Source organism: Clytia hemisphaerica, unplaced genomic scaffold (assembly GCF_902728285.1).
Source record: "Clytia hemisphaerica strain Z4C2 unplaced genomic scaffold, Clytia hemisphaerica genome assembly, whole genome shotgun sequence".
NCBI classification, from domain to species: domain Eukaryota; kingdom Metazoa; phylum Cnidaria; class Hydrozoa; order Leptothecata; family Clytiidae; genus Clytia; species Clytia hemisphaerica.
Window position 1 is genome coordinate 223,688 of NW_027104391.1, and position 27,200 is coordinate 250,887.

The window sequence follows — 27,200 nt, forward strand, 5'->3', positions numbered from 1 at the left end:
CTCTGAACTTTCTGCTAAAATATATTTAGGATTTAAAAAATCAACATAGGAGAAATTCAAGGATTAAATCTTGAAATTGTCAAATATTTGGAATGAAATAAAATTGAAAGCAAATTTGATTCGAGAATTTCAAACAGGAGATATAGACTGCTGAAAAACTACTCGGGAGTTTAATGGCCAACTTGCTATGAATAAGAAATTTACCCAGACGAAAACATTCCATTTAAAGGGACAAGATTTTGAGGTATTTTAACCCCTACATGGTTACTAAAATCTAGTTTTTTTGAAAGAATAATGATCAACAGTCTTAGATTAGTAAGAAACACCCTTTATAAGCTTGATTTTACTTGAAAATTGTCTAAAAAATTTCATTTTATGGTTTTGGTCTTCAGACGGCTCAAATTATGCAAGCCCACAATGCAACGGTTTTTAATTTATGCGTTCCTACTCTTTTCCTTTTGAGCGTGGATCAAGCTTTCACATGGAATGATTTCGGCGGTAGAATCGTATTTACACGTCCATTCTTGTTATATATTCGAAGGATTTTGTTTTAGGAGATTTCATTTTTAGTGGGATTCATATATACAATACTTGGAGGCCACGGTATCATTTTCTTATTGTTTTAGTGGGTAAAAGACGATAAATATTCTCATAAACTAAAAAACCATGGCTGCTCCTATACAACAAATTTCAAATGGCGCTATACCAATTATGTCTGGTGTTGCAGGAACTCCAGTTCAACAGCCAGCTGTTGTTTACCAACAACAACAACCAATGATTGTCGCAGGTGCTGCTCCGATGGGTTACGCACCACGAAAGCCCTACATCAGGAATCCGAATGAGGAACATTGGTAAGGGAGCTTTTGAAAAATTGACTTTTTAATTTATCCATTATACAGTTATACTTGAAAAAAAGAGCTCTGGGAAAATAACCATTGTGTCTTCAAAAGACCAACTGTATTAGTTCCATAGGGAAAAATTCATGGTTGTTGGACTTGCAAATACGTGTGTCAGTGTACCAATCAAAGGAAATTCGTTTTTACCAATGTTACTTTTTTCTATATCTAAAGAATTAGTAAACGTTTTAAAATCTGTAAAAAGCTCTCTACTCCCAAATAGTTCTAGATTACCAGACAATCTCAATCAAACAGAATCGACGATCGAACCAGTCGAATGCAATCGAATCTCAATCGAGCGTCAAAATTCTGGGTAATATTCGATAGGTTCGATTGTTGTTCAACTGGTTCGATTGTCGTTCAACTACATTCGATTGTTTGAGTGAAACAAGGCATGTCCTAAATATATTTTGCGTGATGCGCACCGCTTCCCGTTATTCCTCCTTAACTCTCATATATAGCTCAAAAGAATCGAATCAACAAGAGGATTTCGAAAAGGGTCAGCTTTTTAACAAAGATTAGTCTCTCTAAGGGTCAGGTCCTAATCAAACGCAATCGAACATCAATCGAACGCAATCGAATATCAATTGAATCTGAAAATTGTGAGATTCAATCGCGTTCGACAATCGAATTTCAATCGGTCGATTGCGTTCGATTTGGTTCGACTGGTTCGATCGTCGATTCCATTTGATTGAGATCGTCTGGAGATGAAACCCTGCAAAAACCATGTTCAATCTTATCGTTTCGTTGGTATTGGAAACCAAGGAAATTCGCAAAAAATTTATTTCTCCCTTTTTTAGCAAAATCTTTGTCGGAGGTGTTGGTAAATTGACAAATGATGAATCTCTTAGAGCCTACTTTGGAAAATTCGGAGAAATTGCAGATAGTGTTATAATGAAAGATAAACATACAAATGAGCCAAGGTAAGTGTCAGCATAAACATATAAACAACTGGACATCCATCTCCTTTCTTGTATTTTTGAAGATAACACTGCTAGCTTCGTTGCCGCCTCATTAAAATCATAAAACCTAACAATAAATTTTGGTATACCTCTTGGGAATACCTTGGTAAAACCTCAAAACTTCAACAAAAGTCTCTGTTGTTCTACTCTTCTCAAGTCTTATCTATATCATAACCAAGATAACTGAGGCAAAATCATTGTCAGCTTGTCAAAATTCTGACTAATATTTTTAAATTTAGACTCAAAAGTATGGAATAATTTTAGAGAGTATGGGATTCAAATTATGATAATCTCATGGTACAGGCTCTCAACTTTGGCGTACTATTTTTTTCATGTCATAAAAAAATTATTAGAGTGACAAAAGGGATGCAAAAGTATACACGCAGTTGATAAAATACTTATGCAATGTCAAGCTCTATCAATCCTTTTACCTTAGTAATTCCAATAAAATGAAATTGTGACGGAATATTGTAGAATTTTATATATCAATCAGGGCTGCAAATAAGCATCGGTCATCGGTCAATGTCCGACTGAAAAAGCCATTTGACCGACTGAAAATCATTTGTGTCGGTCATGATGTCCGAATGAAAAAAAAACATTAATTTGAGTTGAAAACAAATCTTTCACACCCCTGTCTCTTTGTCTATTATTACTACTCTTTTACTTTCTTTTAGCTTTCAAGAGTGTTTCTAAAGTTTACTTTGATTTCATGCGTTTTTATTTTTATCGACTTGCTTTCTTTGTAACTTTCATCAGTGTTTCTAAGTTCACTTTTTATTGACTTGCTATCTTTGTAAACTTTCAAGAGTGTTTATAAGTTCACTTTTTATCAACTTGCTTTCTTCGTAACTTTCAAGAGTGTCTCTAAGCTCACTTTTATCAACTCGTTATCGTTGTAACTTTCAAGGGTCTTTCTAAGTTCACTTATATCGCATTGCTTTCTTCGTAACTTTAGAAGTTCCAAGGTCACTTTTACCTACTCTCTTTCTCCATAACTTTCAAGACTGTATGATTTCAGAAAACTTATAGACTGAATGACCGACAGGATTTAGAGCTTGACCGACAGAATTTCATCTCAGTCCCGACATGATGTCTGATTGACTAGAAATATTTATTTGCAGCCCCGATCAATTTTTTAATACAGTGGGTAACAAAGCTCGCTTCAAAGACACAATGGAAGATAGTCGTCCAGTCGTTTATATGTTCAGACAAAAAATTTGAGCCTTGCTAACAGTATCTTATGAAAAACTTTGTTTTAAAAAACGTTTTAAATTAAAAAAGCAATGGTGAAATGCTGAGTCAGCAGAAAAGTAAATTGCTGTTTTTGGAAGGAACTTATGCATTGAGCAATGATCATCTAAAAAAATTACTTTCCAAAACTCCAAAAAAGAGCAATAATTGCTGTTTTTATCTCATATACCCCACTGTATATTTTCAGACTGAAGAGAAAAACCCTTTTCTTTTGTTATTTCATGATATCTTTTACCTGTTCATTAATTTCACAGAGGGTTTGCATTCGTCACATTCAAAACACCAGAAGCTGTTTCAGCTGTCATTGAACAAAATAATAAAGGTGGACATACTCTTGATGGAAAAATGGTAGGTTGTAATGTCTGAAAGAAACTCTACATTATATAATGACAAGAAAAAAATGACGTTTCTATAAGAGAATCATTCTGTGTTTTTTATACATTTTGGCACACCTGCAATATTGCCAATATATTGAAGTAGTTTTGGTTTCATTTTTAAAACTTAATTTGGTTGCTTCATACAGAGAAGTAGGATGAAATAGAAAACCAGCTTCCTTGACTACCCCATGCCTTTGTTTTAGCTTTATTAATAAGGTTAGTTTGATTAGGAAAAGTTGAAGAAAAGATGGCTTGTCCTAAAAATGGCTGGCCATAAAAGTGGATTTGCGTTTTACATTTGTGCACCTACCTGCTTTTCAATAAGATGTGCGCAATCCCGTGTGAAGTAGCAAATTTTACACCATTTTATTGCCTAAAAATTCTCGTTGTAATGATATTGATTTGTTTCAATAATATTTGGTCCAGTTTCGGGGAAAGCAATCATTAGAATTGTTAATGTTAGGATATTGTGAGCAAGAAAATAGGTATCTTGTGGTCTGAGTGAGGTGTTCCCAAAATATAAGCCCCTAAAGTTTAAGCCTAATTAGACTCAAACAAAAGACTTCCACCACATCACCTCCCTTAAGGGCAAAGGACCTGGTACATGACGAGCCGTGTCTTCAAGAAGCTGTTTTTCTATCTCATTGCACTTCTCTGCTTCATATCTTTGATATCTGGGTTGAAAGAAAAATTATAAAAAATTATATTTTGTTTGTATTGAGCCTTTCACTGACACTGCTGAGATGGATTGAAAATATGTTATTTTGAGTTTGGAACAGGTTGGAAACATTTGTTTGAGGCTAGGAAGGTCTGGAAGATAAAAGAGTTCTTTTTTCTTTCCTTTACATAGTTTATTGAAGTACGAAAGTTCCAGAGAAAATCTGAGGTGAGATCAAGTTTCTGACTTCATTATTGTTGTTATTCTTTGAAGGTTGATCCTAAGCCAGCTGTCCCTCAAGGTCCTGGAGTTCAAAATAAACCCTTGGTAAGTTTTTTAAGTCAGTCGATCTCTGGATCTTTGATATTAATGCCCTATCTACTTGATTTTTACTGAATGACACAAGATGAGTCTTAGACTTTTGTTTATTTATTTTTTGTCTCATTACAGTTTTTGAATATTTTTCATTTTCAGTATGACCCAGATAAGGCCAACACAACTCTTACTACTGCCAATGGTGCTGCACAACTTAACGTAAGAATTAAAAATCTTGGTATCAATATTGTTACATTTTGCATGCAAGTCAGTTTCAAATTATGTCTAAATCAGCAATGCCCTCAATTGAAGTTGATAAATGCTTTGCTATGACCACTGGTGTTTGATCAATAATTTAAATCAAAACTTTTCTTTCTTGAACAGTTTCAATACAAAGGTCCAATGAAGTGCTCACCAGAAATGAAAGTTTTTGTTGGTGGAATTGGTATTGGTACAACAGAGGATGATGTAAAGAAATATTTTGAACAATTTGGAAAGGTAATTTGAACTTTTTTCTCTTCTTCAAATACTCCTTCAAAATTAAAAAAACAAGGAATGTTTTGAAAATAAGACATTTAAAAATCTTAATTTCTTATCCTTCAGGTCCTTGCTGTCGATATGCCTGTTCATCATGTGTATAAATGTCCCAAAGGTATGTTTATTATTCAGAATTTCGGACTTTATGCCCCTCAAATATCCAAGTTTACGAAAATCACCATATTTTTTGATCCACACAAAAACAATTAACAATGCAAAAAAGTTTAACCCACGCAAATAAATTTTTGAACTTCGCAAAAAAAAATTTGACCGTCCATAAAAAAATTCTACCCACATGTCCATTCAACCCAAGCACCCACTCAACCCACACCCGTCAAATCCATACCAGGGTAGAATAACTGATTTTAGAGAGGGCTAACTAACTGTGATTTAAAACTTAATCATTTTCCTTTCCAACAATTTGTTGACTAGGCTATAAAAAAAAAAAAATTCTATCAATTCATTTTCTGCTACATCTGGTTGTAATCATACTTACAAATTCCTTAAAATTTTGTTTTGGTATATATGTTTTTGATAAGGGATATGGTTATGAAGTATAAGCTTTTCTTGGACGGGTAACTGACCTCAACTTGTCCGTGCACAAGATTACTATCATCCCTATTACTATTTTCAGCTTTCTATCTGCTTGAGCCAATTTTATTTTATATTGATTTATAATTAGTAGAAACCTAGTTGCACACCTTTGCATTTAACTCTAGACAAAATATATTGACAGAACTCATATATTTTAGATGTTTAAATATTTACAATTAATGAAAAATAGCCACAGCACAACTTAGCCTGTTTTTTAAGTAACCAAAATATTATATTTGAGATCAGAATATTAACATTTTGAATAACATTTGACATTACTAGAATTTTTGACCTTCAAAATCTAAAAATATATACATCATTTTATGATTTTATACTTAAAAGTATTTTAACTAAGAACTTAATAGTCCCATATGCCATTAATCAATGTTTTTGAATGTATGAATTTACTATGTCTTCTTTTTAGCAAAATATTTCTAATTTATGATTACCTAATTAGGCTTTGCATTTGTTGGATTTGAGACATTTGATGTAGTTGCAGCTGTAACAAAAGATCGATATCATCAGATAAATGGAAAAACGGTGTGATATAAAATATTTTAATGTTGTTTTACCAATTATTTTTTCAATTCTTCGTAATTTATAATCAATATTTTTAAAAAGTTTCAGGTATTTTCACTATTTTGACTGACACTGTAACTAATTTTAGTTCAGCTCTTTTCAGAAATTTTACCACTATTTTTCTGTTTGTTTCTAGCCTTAGACTTTAATATTGTTTGAATGTTATTTTGCAATCATTTGTTCAGTATTTTTGTTTTTCTGAAAAGCTAATTTTTGCTTATTTTCTAGATTTTAAAATTTGCCTTTTTTCAGTCAGTCATTATTCAGTATTACTGTTCTAAACTGAATTTTGAGATTGGTTTATTTTGTTGTAGGTCGAAGTAAAAGGCTCAGATGAGCAGCAAGCACATTTGAACAAAAAGAAGGCTGAAGGTATGAGTGAGTACCAGAACTTTCTTATTATTTTAATGATTACCTTTCGAATGCTCAAATACTGATTCTCGTCTACGGGAAGGGTTTTTTTCAAATGACCTTCTTGATTTATTTGCGAATTAAATACCTTAAGGAAAGAAATTTTTGTGGAACAAGTTTTTGACAAATCCGCGAAATAAGAATATTATCATGATTTAGACAGGTTTAGAAAATAACCTATAGTATTAGTGTTTTTGGGGCAGAATAAGCCATATTTAAACAAAAATTTGTCTCAACCGCAAAATTAAATTCTGTGAAACTTCTGAATTTTGAGCTGTGAACTGCGAAATTAAATTCCACAAAAATTTTTTTCCGCAGAGATTTCTTCCCTTAAGGTAACAACAAACAAGGAATTGAAATGAATTTATCTTAAATATTTTGCTTTTTTTTCAGCTATCCGGTATGCTTCTGCTGGAAGAGGTAGAGGAATTGGATCAGGAAATATTGGAACAGTGACAGGATACGGTGCATATGCAAACCTTGGTCAACCATTAATCGTAAACCCTGCTCAACATAGTGTACAATATACAGGTAAGAAGTTAGTTAGCAAAACATATTTGCTATAAGCCTTAAATATCAACACTGATCACACCTTGGTAAAAGGATTAATGAATTATAGACAAAAGTATGTTAATTAGGGTTTAAACTGGTGTAAATAATGTTTTTTTTTTTTTTCAACCTGATAAAAAAAGAAATAAAATAATTGATTCGACAAATCCTTTTGAACCTTCAGTTGCTTTTTCATTACTATTTTGTTTTTTTCTCAGTTCCTGCTGCAGCAACTGGTGGATATGTGTATGATCCCGCATCTAATACGTATTATCAACTCCCTGGAACTGTCGTCGCTGGTAAGACTATCACTCAAATTTACCAGATGAATGCACGTCAAAATATTTCAAAACCTTATTTTATAAAAAATTACTCAATAGTAGGTTTTAAAATAGATCACTCTTTGGTATCTGGTCAAAAATATAAGCTCGATAAAATCGCGAAATTTAATCCCCGTTAAAGTTTATCCCATTAAAGTAGTAACAAAATATTTCTGTAATTAACAGGTGGTGCAGTTGCAGGTGCAGTGCAAACGGTAGGAACCTCAGTCGCAGCTGCCTCCCCATACGCTGGTGCAACCATCGCAGCAGGTCAACAAGTCTTAACTTCTCCACAAGTTGGTCAGCGAACGTTACAAGCAACTGATATGATCCAAGGACTAGCAGCAGGCTCAACAGTTGGTAAGTGAGTAATCTACGTAAGTCATCTCTTGAGAATAACTTTTAAAAGTTTGAGTGTCCAAAAGTTCTAAGTAAACATCATAGATCAATAACAGTACTTTGTATGTATATGATATTATCAATCATATTATCATATTTTTAGCCTTGGGCGCAGCGTATCCAAGCGAAACATCAACCTTTGGGCCAACTCGACATAACGTGATCGGAGCCAGTGCGCAACAACCGATGGCAGGAAACACAGTCGCCGATCCTCACGTCGTCTATTCTACAGCAACATCTATTTCTGCTGGCGATGCTGCTTTGTCAGCGGCTCGTGGTTACCACCCTTATGGAAGATAAGATATTGAACTTCAAAACTGAAAAAAGAGACTTCAATCGTACTTTGATCTGTACGTAAAGAAGAAAGCTTTGAAAGACTCGATCTTCACTCATGGACAGCGATTTTGTAAATAAAAACTTTTTTAATCTATTGATTGATTGATGCTTTGTCAGTTGGTTCTTCGATACGTGATAATCATATTGCTCTTTGGTGACAATTCGGTTTTATAAATGAAAAGACATTTTATTGGATTTGTCTACGCCATGCACAATGGATGTAGATATTTTACGCGATAATTTCATTTGAATGAACAATTTTTAACGTGAGAACTTTATGGACATGCGCGATATTTCTCTCTTTTTATTTGAAAGAAAATTTATTCAATGGAATTACAAAATATTTTGATTGTTTATCCATTTCTTATTTTTTTATCGGAATTTTCTTTACTTACTATTGAGTCCACTTCCACATCAGCTTAGTTTGAGATGTGTAGGGGGTATTAAAATCTCACACATATCTTCGTTTAGTGACGTGGATGTGATGTCAAAAACTTTAAGAACCTTTTACTGCCATTATACAAAATATCAGAAAGATGATACCCAGACAAAAATACGAGTGAAACTCCTTGACTAAAGTTTTTCCTCAGAGAATTGGTAAGAGTCGAGTGTTTCTAAGAAGTGACAATTCCGACTATTAAACTGGCCCTGGGTAGCTCTGATTCGCGAAAATTTCTTCCCTTAAGGTATTAAACTGGCCCTGGTTAGCACAAAAATACTTCAAATCGTGATAAAAGCATGAAATTTGGCACAGATGATCCTTAGAGAGTCTAAAACTTGATTTTAAACAGTAACACTCAATTTTGCCACCTGCCAGATGACGTCATCAGGTGGCTGGGCAAAAATTTATTTTTTTGAAAATATTTAAAATCTGATGGTTTTAGCGGAAAGAGCATGAAAAGCTGATGAAAATTGAAGTATAAAACATGTCTTGAAAATCTTCCTATCAAAAGTTATGAAGGTTGAACGTTTTGTGATTTTGTGATGACGTCTTCACGAGCTTTTCCAAGCAAAACTTTAAAACCTCGTAATTTTGGAACTAATCGCACGATGGGTTATTTTTTCTTAAAAACTTTAAAACCTCGTAATTTTGGAACTAATCGCACGATGGGTTATTTTTTCTTATTTGGCACGCCCTCAAAGAGAGCAATTAATCGTTAATTGCATCCTGTAGAGAGCAATTAATCGTTAATTGCATCCTGTAGAGAGCAATTAATCGTTAATCACACTCTCCAATGCGACGCCAATGTTTACAAAATTGATTTTAACATCTTGGTTGGACAACCATTAAAATAGTGCTCAATACTTCGTAGAGCGAATCATAGATTATATCTTTCGAAAATTTACAAGGTTAAAAATACATTACTTAAAGTTTCATGCTTATCGCAATCATCAGATGTGTAAAAACATTTTTTAAAAAACCGTCTTATGTACAGATTTGAAGTGTGGAAAAAATCGTAAAAAAATCGTAAAAAGGTTAAAAGCAATTATGACAAATTAGGTGATAAAAATGATTAAAAGCAATTATGACAAATTAGGCGATAAAAACTATAAAACTTTAAATTGATTCAAGTGTCCGGTGGGATGCTTTTTATGTTTTTCAACAAATGTTTATTAACGTGCCTACACGTGGAAATCAGTTCGGATCTTTTATTTAAGAGTTTTTGTTTAGAATTGATGATGTGGAATTTTAATGTTTTTTTCTTACATTCTTTTTACATCGAACGTTTTAATTGCATTCGAAATTTATTTTGTGAGAAAGAAAATCAATAAACAACAATAAAAGAAAGACATAAAGAGAAGAGAAAAATATAAAACTCTCAGTGTAATTTCTGTAATTTTTTTCCTAACTGGGAAAAAGTAGTGAAAGCCATTGTGCGATTAGCTCGTAATCACATGATAACTCGTACAATTCGAAAATTGCACTCGTGATTTTTTTGTTTCGAATTTTCCTCGTCCTTTCGGACTCGGAAAATTAATAACAAAAAAATCACTCGTGCAATTATATTCGAATTGCACTCGTTATCATGTGATTACATATACAAATTGACCAAATTTGTACTAGTAATCGTATGGTTTGGAGTGCAATTAAAGATTAATCACGAGTAACAAAGGATAAAATAGTAATTTGCACGAGTCCGAAGGACGAGTGCAAATTACGGTATTTTCTCCTTTGTTACGAGTGATTAATCGTTAATTGCACGACAAAACATACGATTCCGAGGTAATCGTCAGTAAACATTCGAAAACCTCCTTTTTTTCATTTGTTTAAAAAGAAAACATTGCAGTGTAATTTTTCTTTGTTTTCAATTAAAAGAAGCTATTGTAACGTAAAATTTCTTTGTTCTTTTTTATATTGAAGAAAAAAAATGTCTTTGTTTTTGCCACCGAGCGGAGCGCAGTGGAGCGCAGCGGAGCATTGGTGGCGTCTGGCGTAATTAGCCTCCGTCTCAGAACGCGGTCAGAAAATTTTGCGGATAATTTTACAGCGAAAATGCATCCAGTGAAATGTAAGTTATGTATCATGAATCAAGTCGACTGACATAATTATACACATAATACATGTTACAAGTTCTGCCTACGGATTCTCAAGCTCCAATGTTATGTAGCAGGTTGAAACATGAGTTTCTGCTGGAAAGATGCAGTTTGTTTTCAAGTTAAATCTTCAAAATAAAGCAAACTGTGTGGGTTTCTTTACTTCCAAACAACCTACCAATAGTTTTGGAACACTCCATAATAAAGGAAGACGGCTCTTCTTGTGGATTGGCTTTCTGATACCCCATATAAACACGATGTGACATGAAAGTGAAGAGACATGATTTGTTGGTTTTTGTTTGATTTGTTGACTCATATATCTCATGGCAAATGGGATAGCAAATGACTGTTCATGTATTGCTTCGCTCTACATATGATACCTCTAACTTTGAACACCTCCAGAATGTTGAAAAAAGCATTTTACGAGATAAGTTTCAATTATAATTTTCATGGAAATTTTTAATCGACAGATTTGGCTTGGCGTCAGTTTTGTTTGGTTGATGTTTGGTATCCTGATCATTAAAAGCAATGAAATGCCACACAGTCACTCTACACATGATGCCTCCAGCCATGATTGGTATCAGAATGTTGGAAAAAAAACATTTTACGAGAAATTGTTGATAGAAATTATATTGACTTATTTTTACAATTTTGGCGGTGTGGGTTTATTTGGTTGATAATGTTTACACTGTGGGATGGTTTTCAAAAAACTGGTATATTGATTGTTGTTTGTTGGAATTGATTACCAAAAAAAAAGAGAACCTTTTTTTGATAAATAGGTACTTTATTTTTTTCATGAATCGAAAAAACCGTGTGGATAGTATGTCTTGTAGTAACCAATGCAGAGTCTGTTTTCAAATTTTGAAAGCTCTATACATACTGAATTGAAGCTCTGACTAGCTCTGTTTTTAAAACTTTGAGCCATGTTTTTTTCTCTGTTGCTATTAAAGATAGAATTTTAAATTGTCGTAATGTAAATTTATGGTAAAGTTTTAGTTTTTGAGTTTAGTTCATCAGTATACATACAGTAGTATTTTTTCAGTAATCCTTTCTTGTAAATATAGTAACATTTAACCAGACTCATTGCCCTCATTATATTCGAATTTGTATTTTTTTAGGACTGATAAGTACCTACATATTTTTAAACACCAAAACAAAGCAAACAACAGCAGCAAATATATATGTATACTTTATTCCATTTTAATCAACTTTCAACTGCTGATCTTTCAACTATCATTTAGGAGTATAGAATGGGCTTCCATAGTACCATTTTCTCTAAGTATTTTGTGCAAATTTTCAACAAAGTAGACTTCTTGACTGTCCTTGTCCCTTACTGTAGGTTAAAGTTGTTCTGATGGAGGACATTGCTATTTTTGGTAGCCTTCACATATCACTAAGGAGCTTTGGTGTAAATGTTTTTCTGATGAAATCATACTAATCTGAAACTATTAGGCCTTTATGAACTTTCTAGAACAATAATCTTGCTCCAATCTTGAGAAACTCTGGAAAAATAGGTTAGCATTCCCTGCCATAATTTCACAGATTTCCTCTGCTTTCTGCTTGAAAACGCTGTCGTATAGCCGAAAACGAAAGTGAAACTGTGAAAACGTCCGCAAATTCGGGCCCAGTCCTCTTCCGAGACGGAGGCTAATCACTGACCTTTATATAACCCTGGACCAAACAATATCTGCCATCTTTGATTGGAGTTTTTTTAGAATTGGTACCCAAGGAGAAGCCATTGCAATGTTAAAAATTAACGTCTAACGCCGCTACATCATCAAAAATAATTTGAGGAAAAGTATACCTAGCGCTCTCGATGCATTTACACCGCTATCGAGTAGTGCCGACATTAGGGTACCAATTTTCAAAAAACTCCGATCAAAGATTTTGCTTGGCTGGGATTGAGAAGCTTTGTCCAGGGTATATAAAGGTCAGTGAGGCTAATAGGCCATTTCACAGTCGCAAAGCGTAATGGGTAATCAGGACCACTGCGCGCTAATAACGACTTACTATTGGTCCAAAGTTTTGAAAAAAATTGAAGATTTTTGCGTCTAGCCAACGGGAAGCCGTAATGGAGGCGCAATCAGTCCTGATTACCCATGATCCATTTCGACCGTGAAATGGCCTATAGTTTCGCGATGAGTGAGAGGCGGGTTAAAATTTTTCGCTGTTTTTTTTTGTTTTTGTCGTCTTTCAGTTTCCGTATGTTTCACATTCCGTAGTTTATCCGGGCAATACTTTTGGGGCGCAAATTATGGCGTGGGTGTTTGGCTGCGGGCGTACTACGGCCAATATTCTAAAGGTGGACTCACTCACAAAGATAAAAAACAGCGCTTTTCTTAATAATTAAAATACGCTAATGTAAGAAGTGTAACCAAGCCTTTGTAAACATATTCATCGTGAGAACTTTTTAATGGCTGCTTCAAATTTGCTGCTGCTGTATAGATTTTTATCATGTTTTCTGGTCTTTTGTAGAGTATTTAAACAGGTTTCTTATTCGTTTACTACTAAGTATTTTATGTTTGTGTAGTTAGTGAATGCACCAATAAATTGATAATGCTCAGTAAGTAGTACAAAAAGAGTTAATTTTCCACAACATCAACAACAACACACTACTACCACTACAAAAAACACAGGTATGATTTTTTTTCCCTTTTTTTCGAGTAGTAGTGAACATTACTAACCTCGCTTCTAATTGGTTATCGCTTTTCACCAGATAGTTATGTGTTAAATGTTAACCAGTTGTGACAAACAGTCAGTTTTAGAAAGTACTTCCACGTATTTCCTAGAAATCATGCCAATTGAAATTCAGCAATCATTTTTTTGCCAGTAATCAAACTGTTGAACTATTCATTCAACAAAATCAAACGATAGCTGTTCGATTACCGTGCCTGATTTGGTAAGAACATTTTTTGATTAGTATGATTATATAAGTTTGATGACGACAGTTTTTTATCTGATGAAGTTTGATTGGTATTCAATGAGTTTGGTTTAAGAAAAAGTTCGAGTTTTTCCTCCCCGATCCCGATGCCAGCCCAGGGAATGTCAACTAAACCCTATCAAACCGATTTTCGTTATCGAACCATAAAATTTCATCGAACGAAATCGAACGGTTAGGTTAGGTGTTTGATTACCGAACCTGATCAAACAATAATCGAACTTTACCAGAAAATCTTTAGTTTGATTATTAAAGTTTGATTACCTATATCGCAGTTTAATCAAGTTCAATCAATGTTTTTGTAGCTCAAATGGTTCCAGTTATTGCTAGCGCAACAGCTCTAGCCCAAACGATCCCTAAAAATCATTGGGTTAGGAGGGTGAGGTACTGTATCACACTTTCTTTATTCTGAAGATTAAAAAAAAAATTGCTTTTAAGCCTTTTAGCGTGGGCGTCTGCTAATAAGTCGTCGGAAATGGGCAACAAGGTAATAAATCAAGCTTCAATATCAAACTTCACCGATTTTGATACACCTTTTGCTAATCAGGATTTTCATTTTGAATCATTAAAAACTCCAGTGGTACTGTTGTTTTGTATAAGATTCCCATTTCCGCACTAAGATTCTCGATACTTTTCTGGAATCTTTCCCCTATATATATTTTACGGGATAACCAGTAAGAAAAGAAATTGGGGAGGGTTCTTCAATGGGATGCAGTTTAAAGCAGTTATAAAGGAGTCATTGTTGCAATTTGTACCGTGAGATTGGGTAACTTGCATCAGTGGAGGCTAACATGCATAGCCCTCAAATGAAAGACCTGGCTGGTCATTAAAATACAACTCTCGCAGCTCTACTCTATACCATTTTTGTTTTGATTTAACTTTGTATTTTAATGACCAGTCAGGTCTTTCATTTGAGGGCTATGCATGTTAGCCTCCACTGATGCAAGTTTACCCAATCTCACGGTACTTATTTAGATTTATTGCATATAGAAAAACCGCTTAGCCCATGGATTGTTTATACTGTCATTTTTAAAACTAACCCATCATTTTTATTTATTTACACTGACATTCTGCAGTTCCAGGGCCTTTTGTGGTACATACACCTGTAGATAGATTCTTTACATTGTTATTTTTAGAAAAAAAGAAAATCTTCACATTTATTTCTTCAATAAATTCTTCAATTCAATTCTTCTTCAAATAAAAGGATAAAAATAAGTAAATAAATAAATAATAGTAATAATATTTAAACATATTATTTTAAAGGTGGCAGTTAGTGTAAGCTATATCTAGTTTATTATATAGTAAAAAAAAGTCTCTGACACAGGACTTGGGAGAGAAAAGAATGTCCCCCCGCCGAAGAGTGCAAAAAGTGGTAATAGTGCAATTAACGATTAATCGCACTCCTCTAAACCAATCAGATTCGAGTAATTTTGCACGGCTGACGATTACATGTTTTATACATGAATTTATATCAAATTTCTGATTCTGATGTTCAAAGTGAGTTTAAAACTCTAAATTGTACGGAATACTTAAACTTGGATTTTGAGGTCTACAAGCCAAATCAAGGCAGCGTTTTCCTTTCAGCAACAGTGTATAACCAATTAATTTATTTTGGATGTTTTAAGCCTTCCTATGTCGTTTAGACCCAAGCATCAGAAGAAACTTTCGACCCTCTAAAGGGTGTCCGGACAATTCCCACCCGGAAAATTCTCACCCGGTGAATTCCCACTCATATATTTTCATATGTCTTTTTAAGTTTCGAAATCATGGACTGTAGCCCCGAGGGTTGGCGGATGAGAGGTATGTGCGTATGTACCGACCCTTAGAGACTTTTTGAATTTTTTTTTTCGATTTTTAAAAAAAGTTATACCCTTGGAGAGACTTTATTACAATTTTTCTCTGGAAATCAAAAAATTCCCTGAAAATCCTGAATTTTCCGACCCTTCCGAAACTAATTTAAAACTTTCAATCGAAACAAACCTCCAATTTTAGGGTCAAGGATTTTTACATAATAGTCTTCAAAGTTTTAAGAATCACAACGCCCATTTTTTTTTATTCTGAGAAAAGAACTGAAAGATTTTTACATGATAGTCTGATTTGACGAGTTAATTGGAGCGACACGTGATTCAGAAACGAGAACAATTCTTTTGAAGCCAACAAATCCTACCAAAGTTGCGCGGCCTTGAGCGACCCGCCTGGTTTTTACACAAATGACAGATGAAACTAAAATTTACCGCTTAATTTCGAAAAATATATCACTCGAAAACAAAGGAATTGCTAGATTCAATCCGTCATCAAAAATACGGCGCATATTTTAAGGCTTCAATTTTTCTTGCCTGAGAAAGGTTAGAGATTGACCTCTAGCCCTTCGGACTTGAAACGCAATGCCCATACTCATCTAAAATTATTCCATATACTTTTGAGTCAAAATTTAATCAACAAGTGATAGTTGGTTTCATCAGAGGAATGTAAAGAGATGAAAAAAACAGCTTTTCTGATTACTCAAAGTTCAACGATCACTTCTATTGAAAATTCTATTGTAAACTAAAAACGTTAATTAGGTCATTAAATGAAAGTCCAGAAAAGACGGCTCGCCATACAAATCGGACGGTTTCTACATGATTTGACGATAAAAATGAAAATTTGTTTTTCCTTTTTTACCGCGATTACTAGTTCAATTTTTAAGGAGCAATATTTTTATCAATGTATAGCAAAAGAAATTCTTAACGCAATTATATTAAATTGGTTCTTGTAAAACTGCCAGAAGTGGAGTAAAATCAAGATGAAGTTATAATTTTCTCGAGCTCTAGCTTTCCATATTATGGTGCGGTCATGATGCGGTTATATCAGTAGAATCGCTAGGAAATTCTGAGCAAGAAGATATAGGTACCTTTTCATACAGGAGAGGTGTACCCAAAATATAGGCTCTAAAAATTTGCACATAATCAGGCTTGAAACAAAAGAATTTTGTCACAACAATACGCTAATTATGCAGATTTTTTATAACGACAACAAAAGAAACTTATTTACTCGACATAAACTACCTAAGGGCAAGAGACCTGGTATATGACGAGCCGTTTTTCCATTGTTTTCAAGAAGCTGTTTTTCCATCTCTTTACATTCCTCTGGTTTCATCGCCTAAAAACTAAGAAACATGCTGAGGCTGAGAATGAGAAAATAACATTTTTTAATTAGGTTTTTCTTAAGAACCTTCCGATCCAGCCTTCCATGAGGCTAATTAGATTATGTCAAAAAGTTTAGAAACATAAGAAACATTTAAGGCTCGAAAGGCCGATTTCTTAAGAAACATTGAGCCTGCTTGGTAAAACTAGTTTGTAGTGTATAGTACTCGAATCGTCAGCTATGAAATGAAAAATGACAAATGCTATGATTTTATGTTGAAAAATTTGGATTGATCGTAAAAAAAGTGTATACAGTAATTGGTATGGCTCCCTAATTTTAGAAATATTAGTCGGAGTTTTGACAAGCTGAAGATGATTTTGCCTCTGTTATCTTTGGTACTCTTAGGTTCCAAATAAACGGGGGGGTTCGAATAAACGGGGGGGTTGGAAAATTTTCTAGATTTTAATAAACGGGGGGGACCTAATTGCCGGGGGGGTTGGAAATTGTACTTCTGAAACCCAAAAATAAGGTAAAAATAGGCTAAAACTACGCTATTTAAAGCAAAATAAGGGACCTTCTCTTTAACAGCTGAAAATATTCTTCGAGATTAATAAACGGGGGGGTCCTAATAAGGTCCGGGGGGGTTGGAAAATTTTCGAAAAATTAACAAGCGGGGGGGCCCGTTTATTTGGAACCTAAGAGTATGATATAAATAAAATAAAGAAGGAAGAGTAGAACAACAGAGACTTTTGTCGAACTTCTGACGTTGTTAGCAAGAGGTATATCATCAAAATTTATTGTTTCACTTTCATTTTATGATTTTAACGAGGCGGCACCGAAGGTAGCAGTGCTTTCTACAAAAATACAAAGGAGATGGATGTCCAGTCGCTTATATATGTTCATGGTGGTACAAAGATTGAAAATGCTGTTTAGAGAACTGTTTTATGTTGTAAGGTTGTAAAGCTAGCAAAATATTAAAAAAAAACAGACTAAAAACAGACTTTCACAGCTTTTCATCAATGACTTAAAGTTCAATCATGGCCGAAAAGGGGATTTTTTAGCGGCCAAAGCCCAACTCAGATGAGTAAACAAACTTCACATCACAGATGAATGATTCTTTTGTTTTGACATTTCATGAATGAAAAAAAAGGATATCTCAGCGGTCGAAACCAATGAAATATAAGCCCGTTGGGCTAGAAGCGAACCTTGACCTTTCTCAGGCAAGAAAAAGTGAAGCCTTAAAATGTGCAACGTATTTTTGACGACGGATTTAATCTAGCGATTCTTTTGTTTTCGAGTGATATTTTTTCGAAATTTGAGCGGTAAATCTTAGTTTCAATCTGTTATTTTTGCAAAAACTAGGCGGTCTGTGCAGAGGAATGTAAAGAGATGGAAAAACAGCTTCTTGAAAACAATGGAAAAACGGCTCGTCATATACCAGGTCTCTTGCCCTTAAGGGAGTTTATGTCGAGTAAATAGGTTTCTTTTGTTGTCGCTATAAAAAATCTGCATAATTAGCGTGTTGTGACATTCTTTTGTTTTAAGCCTGATTATGCGCAAACTTTTAGGGCTTATATTTTGGGTACACCTCTTCTATACGAAAAGGTACCTATATCTTCTTGCTCAGAATTTCCTAGCGATTCTACTGATATAACCGCATCATGACCGCACCATAATATGGAAAGCTAGAGCTCGATAAAATTATAACTTCATCTTGATTTTACTCGACTTCTGACAGTTTTACAAGAACCAATTTAATATCATTGCGTTAAGAATTTCTTTTGCTATACATTGGTAAAAATATTGCTCCTTATTCTTAAAAATTGAACTAGGAAAAACAAATTTTCATTTTTATCGTCAAATCATGTAGAAACCGTCCGATTTGTATGGCGAGCCGTCTTTTCTGGACTTTCATTTAATGACCTAATCAACGTTTATACAATAGAATTTTCAATAGAAGTGATCGTTGAACTTTGAGTAATCAGAAAAGCTGTTTTTCCATCTCTTTACATTCCTCTGGTTTCATCGCCTAAAAACTAAGAAACACGCTGAGTCTGTGTTAGGCCACGCAACTTTGGTAGGACTTTAATTTTACCAACGAGGTTCGCTTCTAGCCCTTCTCGGGTGAGTGACGATTTGTCCAACTCCAATGCAACCCAATAGCAGCACCCAAAAAAAGTTATTACACGAAAAGATGGTTTTTGACGTCATAACAATGACGTTTCGGCCGCTAAGTTGGGCTTCGATCACTAAGTGGGGTTGCGAATGCGACCGCTGACAGAAAAAAAATACGACAGACCGACAACTTTTTGAATTTCTGTCTACCCAATTCCTTTCACATGGCATGGGTTGGCCTAGGCGAAGGTTTATTCATCACTTGCCAAGTAAATCACAGCACCGAATGTGATTCGAACCCCGACATCCTGGCATTGTATGATAGCTAAAAGATAGATATCAATATGATCCAATGTAAATTTTGAGATTTTAACCAGAATCACGGGATAAGTTTTTTATTGTCGCAACATTAAAAAAGAACGACTCCCAGTCTAAATCGTTTATTCCTTGAAGACAGGTAATATTTCTTAAGATTAAAAATATAAAATTCTGACCATTTTCTGTATTTTTTATGATATAAACGATATATATAAGAGTTTTCAAAGTAAAAAAAAAATACTTTGCAAAATATTGGGGGGGGGGGGGGGGCATGGCCCCCCTGGCCCCCCCGGTGACGGGGGCTATGCAAAAGAATTTCTCAAGTTTTGTATTCGCAAGGCACGGGAGGGGAAAATTTGTTCTCTACTTTTGTTTAAAAACGCTGTGTAAGGAGATACTTCAAATGATGCCCTTAAATTAAATTTCGTAACGTTTGAATACGGTCTGAGGCTTGGTAAAAGAAAAAATGTTTCTATAAATTCATCTTATTTTTTTTCTGACACATCATATCAATGGGCTAAATATTGAAAATTGAATTTGGTATTAAAAAACTTAAAAATTTATTAAATTTAATAGTGTAGCGAGCACCTCACCAAAAACCGGGATTTTTCATTCCGTTTCTTAGCGTAGAATAAACGATAAAAACTAAATAAAATATATTTTCACCACATATCACATTCTTGTATTAAGCAGTTATTGGACAAAGTCGAATCCAATATGCAAAAATATTGGGCGTGCGAGAAAAGATATTGGACGAGGCTTCGCCGAGTCCAATATCTTTTCTCGTAGCCCAATATTTTTCATATTGGATGAGACTGCGTCCAAATAAATGGTTTATTATCCGTTTATCGCTAAAATTTTTCTCGTTTTCAAGCATAATTCCAATTTAAAGACCGTAAATCTGGTTTCTTGGTAGCTTTTTATTCAAAAGTCTTATTTTTATTTTGTGACGTAACGTCAAAAAGAAGATGCTCAATTGTCATTGAACTCGTTGTGTGACGTCAATTTTTGAAATATGTAGCCTCCATGGAAGCTATATATTCGAAAATATTGGACAGCAAAGAAGCCAATCAAATGTCGCTATTTACGCGCGGATAATAATGTCTATTATATATAACATCTCTTTGAGGGCAACATAAAAATATTGTCATTTATTGACCAGTAGTGCAATGTTTTCCGGTGTCACATCTCGACTTATGTATTTTACAAGATGTGGTTTGAAGCCACGACTTTCAATGTACTGTATGCGACCATAATCAATAAGTAGTTTGCACATATGACCAATTTCTTCTTGTTCAGCAATGGAAAATCTGTAATAAAAAAGTTTATTCATCAGATACACGCTTTTTGATGCAATTTTCACAAGGTATTGTTCTTACGAAAAAGGTATGTACGTCGTCGTAACGTCCAACTGTCGTCCATATAAATATCGTTCAGTTAGATGAACGCCTAGACAACGTTGTACCAAAGATCGTTTAGTCAATCGACTTAGGAATCAATCAAATTGTAATCGAAGTGAAAATAGTGAAAACCAACTGTAGTTCTTGATCGACCAGGGGAGATTGTCATCTCAATTTATGATTCATATTTCCCCGAAAAAAAAATAGGCCCTAGGGTGGTGTATTCAAGCTTTCAAGTTCTACAGGTGAACAAAATATAAAAACAATTTACTTTAATTTGTGGTGTATTTTTCCTTCGTTTAGAGTATTTGTTTCGTCACTTTCGTCGTCGGCAATGTGGTCTTCTGAAAAATGATGAAAAAAAAAAATTCATAGGGAGGTAAAATCTTTGGCATAATTGATGACATCATCGCAATCATTCTTTGAAAATGCCGAAAATAGGACCCCCTCTAACTTTTTTTTCATTTGAATTATTTTTGCTTGAATTTTGAGAGGCAGCTCCAATTGACATGTATATGATCAAGGCTTTTTCCACCTGTTGTTACCGTGTATTTTACAGACTATTTTTATATGCCCTTTTTGCCTAAAGTAGCCTTATGATAATGTATCTAGTGATTGGAAAATGCTTTTAACTATTGATAATACAAGCTTGCAGCCAAAATTTCAGCAAACGGACGAGCCGTTATGCTGAAAGTGAGCATTTCGGGTAAAATAAGGACCGGTCTGTGAAAAACCAACCGCTCACGTGACCATAAAGGTAAAACGTTCAACCTCATGGTCACGTGACTAAATTTAAATTTTGCACGATGGTCAATATTATATATAGTGGTGAAAATTTCAAGTTAAAAGCGTCAGTAGTTCCTGAGTTCTGACAGGTGACATATTGGCCGGTCTGTAAAGTACAAAATACTCAGTTTTTTTCTTTAACTAGTCTCTTTTATTTTAGCCAATCAGTGCACATCTCTAACCATGGCCTGCTCTAACAAATTTCATTGGGAATAACACGAGACATGGGAACAAGTTGCCATGGTAATAATTTCAAAACAATGCACAAGTTTTTTGTGACGTCATTTGAAAAGTCCAATCAAAAATGTTTTCCTACAAAAACATCATAGAGAGATTTGCTAATTTGAAAGAGTAAAGTGAAATTCATAATTGACTTCGCAAATATGGTCACACGGAAATTTACTTTTTTATTCAAATACCGACAAAGCGAAAAAAAAAATTCCAAAAAAACTAAAACCAGTGTCAAATTTTCATTGCAATAAAGCCATTTGTAATAACGTTTTTTCATAAGCACTAGTAAATTCTGACTGACTGAGCCCTATTGTTTTTATCAGTGAGGCCGAAATATTCTTAAAGTCAAATCTTTATTTCGACCAATCATCAATCTGAATTCCAGTTCAATCAACGTCTTCGAATGGAAAACTAATCACTACATCAAAATTACTCAAATCAAAATGATATCCGAAAAATAAGCAATCCCTCCAGGAAAACACCGTAAAGTTTCTTAAACAGAGTTTGATCTACTACTAATTTTGAGACACCGCTTTTTAATCAAAACCTTACAAGCTGTAAAACACAAATACAAACATAAACTTCGAATCAATCAACAACGACTGATGGAAAATTAATTGAAAAATACGTATAGCCAGCATGAAGCGCAATGGTTTTTATTAGAGAAATAGGCAGTTTAGTTGGGTAATGGCACAATTTATTATTTCAATAAAATGAAGAATGAACATATAGAAAGAGAACCATTTTGTAAATTACGACCGAGAGAAATTTCACGTGAACTTGTGATAGTTGTGAAAATCTTGCTTTCTAGTGAAATACGAAATACGAAATACGAGCTTACACTCAGGTGTTTTTTGTGAAAGGAGAAAAGGGGAATGTCAATTTTTCCTTAAATTTTTGTTTGTACCAGTTTTGTGAGCTTTTATACCGGGTCTACTATGCGCTGGCGTTGGGACCACGATTCAAGAGAAACGATGCACACACGAGAGGGTAGGTGTGACATTTTGTTTTTATTTGAAACTCTTCATTTTTCTAAACTTTAATTGAGAAGAATTTTGGAAAGAGAGGAAGACTGGATTACGTATTTCAGAAAAAAACGCAGGCAATGCAATGTCCACAGCGACGGTTTTGAAGAAAGTAAATGACTAATCGACCTTTTTTTCAAACCATATACACGTTTCATAGGAACGTCCAATTTTTTTGAGGCCTTTGGATGTTCTTCACTTTTTCAGTTTTAAGCCTAAAAATGTTCTTAACATGTTCTTATTTTCAACATTTTGGTCCGCAAAGCCTTAAAATGTTCTTAACTTGTTCTTAACATTTTGGCCATTGAAGCCTTATGTTCTTATATAGTTTGTCCTTATGAAAAAAAAAACGTTTAGTAGTTAGTCTTTAGACCTCGTATAGAATAGAAAAATTTATTCGCTTCACTTTTCGCTCTACTCACTTCTTTTTATAGCAATTTATGATGAAATTGACTAGGAATGGAATGTACTTAGAAAATAACCTTCATGGAAAATGACAAGGAAGCTGAATAACCTCTTAGTATATTCTTCATATTTCGACTAATCATGAATTCACTCTTCTCCTCTCATTTTGTAAGAACAGTGAGGCTCAAAATCGCCAAAAATTACGAGAACAATGCTGATAGCATGGAATTACTCAATTTCAATCAATTTACTTGTCAAAGTAGTAAAAATTGAAAATAAATTCTAAAATGCCTCAATTTTACTCTATAAATAAGAACAGGATAAGAACAATTTGAGGCTTAAAGTACCAAAGAAATAAGAACAACCGAGCCTCATCAGAATTTACTGGCTCTTATAAAAAAGAGAGTGTATTCTTATAGAGCACATTCTTAAAAAATCGTGTGGGTTAATGTATAGTAAATGGGAAAAAGCAGGAGCTTTCAAGATTATTATTCCAAAATTGGGAAATGAAGGTCAAAGTAATAAAGAAAAAATAAAATTTTGGAAAAAAAAGAACATTTGGCCTCATACAGGGCAGGTTTAACATAAGGTGAAATTTTCGAGATTCAAATGGTCAAATGAAAGATTCAAAAGGAAATTGTCTTCGAAAAAAATCGTTCAACCAGATGTAGCTCATCTTTCAATAGACGAGAAAAAAAATAAATTCAAGTTTTTGATTTTTTTAAATAACGCCAGAAATTAACTAGTTGTTTGAACTTGAAAACTTGTTCTTTTGGGTTTGGAAGAGAGATTCGAAGATTTAAACCAACTACAGTATCTTAATGGTTAGAGGTTTCTGCTAGCACTAACTATTTTGATTTTTTTTTTGTTCTATATGGGCTTTGAATTGAATTCATAACATTGGGCTACAGTATAAAAAGTGAGTATGTTTTATCCAAAGTAACTAGGTTAGAAATGGTTAGAAATTAGGTGTTCACACATTTAGCAAGGCTTTTAGTGTAATTTCAACAACGATTGAATAACTAAACTCGAACTTTCGTATCAATACAAAAACGAGCGCGACAATTAATTAACGCGAAAGGCAGGGTTTTCAAAAATTGCCTTGGCACAAATTTTGTTAAAAGGGTTGTAATTTACCACTTCTTTATTCTAGTAAAAAAAAAGGGGCAATGCCCTCACTTAACAAGAGTGTTCCTTCGCCTCATTTCCCCTTCCCTTCTATTTCATACAAGCACGAACAAAACTGTTGGGTTCAGATATCGTACAGCCATCCTAATGATTTGGCGTCTTTGAGGCCCACCTTTTTTGAAGATGAAAGACTAATTAATTAAGGCCAATTTTTATAGAGAAATCAGAGAACGAGAAAGTTGAAACCCAAAAGATCCTCGTTTTACTTAAAATGTTTATGAGAGGTAAGATTCTATATTCCACGAAATAGTAGTCATCCCAGTGAGAGAAGGTTGAGGGTGCATTTAAGGGTAATTTTTAATTGATCTCTCTAAGGGTAGCAAAATGTCCAAAATCTTTGGAAGGACTTTTGAACTTTGACGTCGTAAGTCTAAAAGTTTAGTACTCCTGGGGAGAAATCTTTAGAAAACAAAAACCGAAGAAAAAGCCTTCAAAAAACAAATTTAAGATGTTCTTATTGAAAAAACGTATATATAAATATCAAAGGCACGAAAACTATTTCATTCGTACGTATTGAGGCTAGCGAGAAAGAGTCAACAGCCTGTTCAAACATATCACTTTTATGGTATGAAGTACATCCAAACACTTCAAAAACCATAGATAGCCATCCCACCAACCAATATATCTCATCTTATCCTCACAATATATGAATCATATTATTCATTCATTTTGAATTTGACTAGTTAATACGTTATTCTTGATATGTGTAAGTCATATTTTCTAGCGGGAGTACCCGCAAAAAGTCGGATATTTACAGATCATGACCACCGTGTTTCTACATATTTTTAGTAACAGAAAGGGGTCAAATCCCGGCTTACTTACTCATAGCAAGAATAGCCTAGCATGCTAGAAAGACTAATTCAGACATAACAGGAATTAGGGAAAACCAATGGAATGAACAAACTGATATTGGGCTCTTCCAGAAAAAATTCGTTCATGGGGGGTGGAGGATATATTATTTTTTTCATGAATTACCCCTGGACATTTTGATTTTTAACCCCCTGGACACGGTTTATACCCCTGGACAAACATCAAATCAACCCCGTGGACACAAAAAATTACCCCTGGACATTGGAATTTACCCCCTGGACATTGCAATTTTTTGGTATTTTTTCACTACCCCTGGACAATTCATCCTCCACCCCCCATGAACGGATTTTTTCTGGAAGAGCCCATTATGCCGTTACGATCATTGTATAATTATGTAACACCGATATTAATGTGTTACATAGATTATAAATGACTCCAGTTTAGTTATATCATAACTTTTGGCGATTTATCCCGCGAAAAGATGTTCGGAGTGCTTCTATCATCAATGAAATAATTTCCTATTTTTCTTCTTATATTTCTAGTTACCATGACAAACTGGAGCATCACAAAGACAATCTTGACTAATCTACCCTTACTGTTCTACTCAATAGCGGTCATTTTACACAGTATTGGAATCACACTATTACTAAAATTGCGTCGGAAACGGAATCAAGATATTATCATACTCCATTTGAGTATCACAGAACTCTTCATGTGTCTATTGGACATTATTCAAAACATCTTATCACGTGATGATTACGTCACCGAAATGACATCACGTGTTAAATCTTACGTCATCATAGTCAATTGTTGTTTTTTCGTGGTGCCCTCTTTTTTGATTATTATAACGCTGACGATTGACCGGTTTCTTGAGATTTACCTTAACATCAAATATCAGCTCTACTTCAGCAAAAAGAAACTAAAATTCGTTTTAACCGTTCATTGGGTTCTTGGTAGTATTCTAGGCGCAGCGCTACTCGTAGTACGCCTCACACACGGAACACAGGCTAGACTAGTCATTTTTATGTTTATTTTTCCAACTTTAGAGATTATATTTTTGATAATCGCGATTGTCACATACGCATATATCTACCGGAAATTTCGGAGCAAATTCAAACGATTATTTATTGGGAAAGTAACACCAGTCAAAAAAGATTTAGATAATTCTAATTTGGAGGGTGAGGCCAAGTCACCCTACGGTATTGAATTGAAAGGACAAACGAGCCCAATTAAAAGATACTCCGTGTGGAAAGGCAAGCTGACTAGAGCAAGAAAGTTAGTCATTACAAATGTTATGCGTAGACCGTCCAATAAGGAGCAACAAAAACCGATGCTTAAACGACGTAACTTTTTCGCACCGTCTTTAATTCTAGTCACGTTTGTACTGTTTGTGGTGATTCCGGATTCATTGAATCTCCTGTTTCATTACTCAAAGACATTGCATTGGAGTGAAGATACACAAAACATTTTATTGTGTTTATATAGTATTGGTTTCATTATGGACGGGCTGATTTATATTTTTCTACAGAAACATTTGAGAGTAATATTTTGGAAATTGTTTTCAAGACGTAAATGGGTCCAACATGTTACTTCAACTTCAATGCACGGCAAAAGTGCCGCCGCTGGTGGTGATATACACAAAGAAACTTCTAATTGAAGGTGGCACCCTTCATTACGTCATCATTACGCAAAACTTTTTGCCTTCATCACGATCATGAAAATTTCCGAAATTTGATCATTTTTTCGAGAATGTTTAAATAAAAGCTATTTAAAAAAACCGAGTTCATTTTTTTCGTCTTCATTTTTTATCTTCTTTTTCTAAATTTACGGTACTTACCTATAACAATCCAAATCGATCAGATTGGTTGAAACTCAAAGTTATGATGTAATTGGCCTAAATCAACTGATCAGTGCTCTCAGAAAAAGCGTTTGATTGTTAGCGTCTAGATCTCGAGATAATTCCATTTTTAAGGTGGATAAATATGCTGAAAACTGCCGACTCAACAAATAACATCGATAATTTTCAATATTTAAACCAAAATATCTCGAGATCTACACATCGAAAGTTAACAAACAATACCATTTTTGGATACTAATTAATCAGGGCTCTATGAGAACGATTTTTCCTAAAAATTCTCCCAG

The 27,200-nt window shown here is 34.2% G+C and overlaps 3 protein-coding genes across 9 annotated transcripts in view; 2 read left to right on the forward strand and 1 right to left on the reverse strand.

Moving 5' to 3' along the window:
• The first annotated feature begins 481 nt into the window (after positions 1-481).
• LOC136819893 (heterogeneous nuclear ribonucleoprotein A/B-like) lies at positions 482-8,527 on the forward strand. 7 transcript variants are annotated; one of them, XM_067076134.1, is made up of 13 exons: positions 482-851; positions 1,697-1,819; positions 3,364-3,457; positions 4,337-4,372; positions 4,619-4,678; positions 4,844-4,957; positions 5,063-5,111; positions 6,048-6,130; positions 6,484-6,541; positions 6,974-7,111; positions 7,348-7,428; positions 7,636-7,809; positions 7,952-8,527. In XM_067076134.1, exons 1-13 carry the CDS (start codon positions 667-669, stop codon positions 8,146-8,148), a joined length of 1,392 nt encoding a protein of 463 aa, XP_066932235.1. In that variant the 5' UTR covers positions 482-666; the 3' UTR covers positions 8,149-8,527. The 7 variants fall into 7 exon arrangements, with proteins under 7 accessions (XP_066932235.1, XP_066932236.1, XP_066932232.1 ...); XM_067076135.1 differs by lacking the exon at positions 4,337-4,372 and adding an exon at positions 4,418-4,471 and having other exon boundaries at positions 484-851; positions 6,484-6,547; positions 7,636-7,813; XM_067076131.1 differs by lacking the exon at positions 4,337-4,372 and adding an exon at positions 4,418-4,471 and having other exon boundaries at positions 484-851; positions 6,484-6,547.
• Positions 8,528-19,854: 11,327 nt separating this feature from the next.
• Positions 19,855-27,200, reverse strand: part of LOC136819896 (tRNA:m(4)X modification enzyme TRM13 homolog) — a 49,778-nt gene continuing 42,432 nt past the window's right edge. Inside the window, exons 12-14 of the mRNA XM_067076140.1 lie at positions 20,885-20,957; positions 20,315-20,523; positions 19,855-19,899 (exon numbers count right to left, since the gene is read on the reverse strand). Coding sequence (XP_066932241.1) covers positions 20,361-20,523; positions 20,885-20,957 — 236 coding nt within the window. The 3' untranslated portion in view covers positions 19,855-19,899; positions 20,315-20,360. The remainder of the gene's footprint in view (positions 19,900-20,314; positions 20,524-20,884; positions 20,958-27,200) is intronic.
• On the forward strand, positions 22,551-26,792 carry LOC136819903 (uncharacterized). The gene is made up of 2 exons (XM_067076146.1): positions 22,551-22,620; positions 25,601-26,792. The coding sequence occupies exons 1-2, from the start codon at positions 22,569-22,571 to the stop codon at positions 26,713-26,715; spliced, it is 1,167 nt and encodes a 388-aa protein (XP_066932247.1). The 5' UTR covers positions 22,551-22,568; the 3' UTR covers positions 26,716-26,792.

What these genes read in the sequence shown, in the direction of transcription:
- LOC136819893 (XM_067076131.1), top strand. Translation starts at nt 667, where the DNA reads ATGGCTGCTCCTATACAACAAATTTCAAATGGCGCTATACCAATTATG. An exon ending in AATCCGAATGAGGAACATTG is followed by an intron (nt 852 to 1,696) that starts GTAAGGGAGCTT and finishes TCCCTTTTTTAG; the next exon opens with CAAAATCTTTGTCGGAGGTG. An exon ending in AAAGAAGGCTGAAGGTATGA is followed by an intron (nt 6,548 to 6,973) that starts GTGAGTACCAGA and finishes CTTTTTTTTCAG; the next exon opens with CTATCCGGTATGCTTCTGCT.
- LOC136819903 (XM_067076146.1), top strand. Translation starts at nt 22,569, where the DNA reads ATGCGCTGGCGTTGGGACCACGATTCAAGAGAAACGATGCACACACGA. An exon ending in AACGATGCACACACGAGAGG is followed by an intron (nt 22,621 to 25,600) that starts GTAGGTGTGACA and finishes TTATATTTCTAG; the next exon opens with TTACCATGACAAACTGGAGC.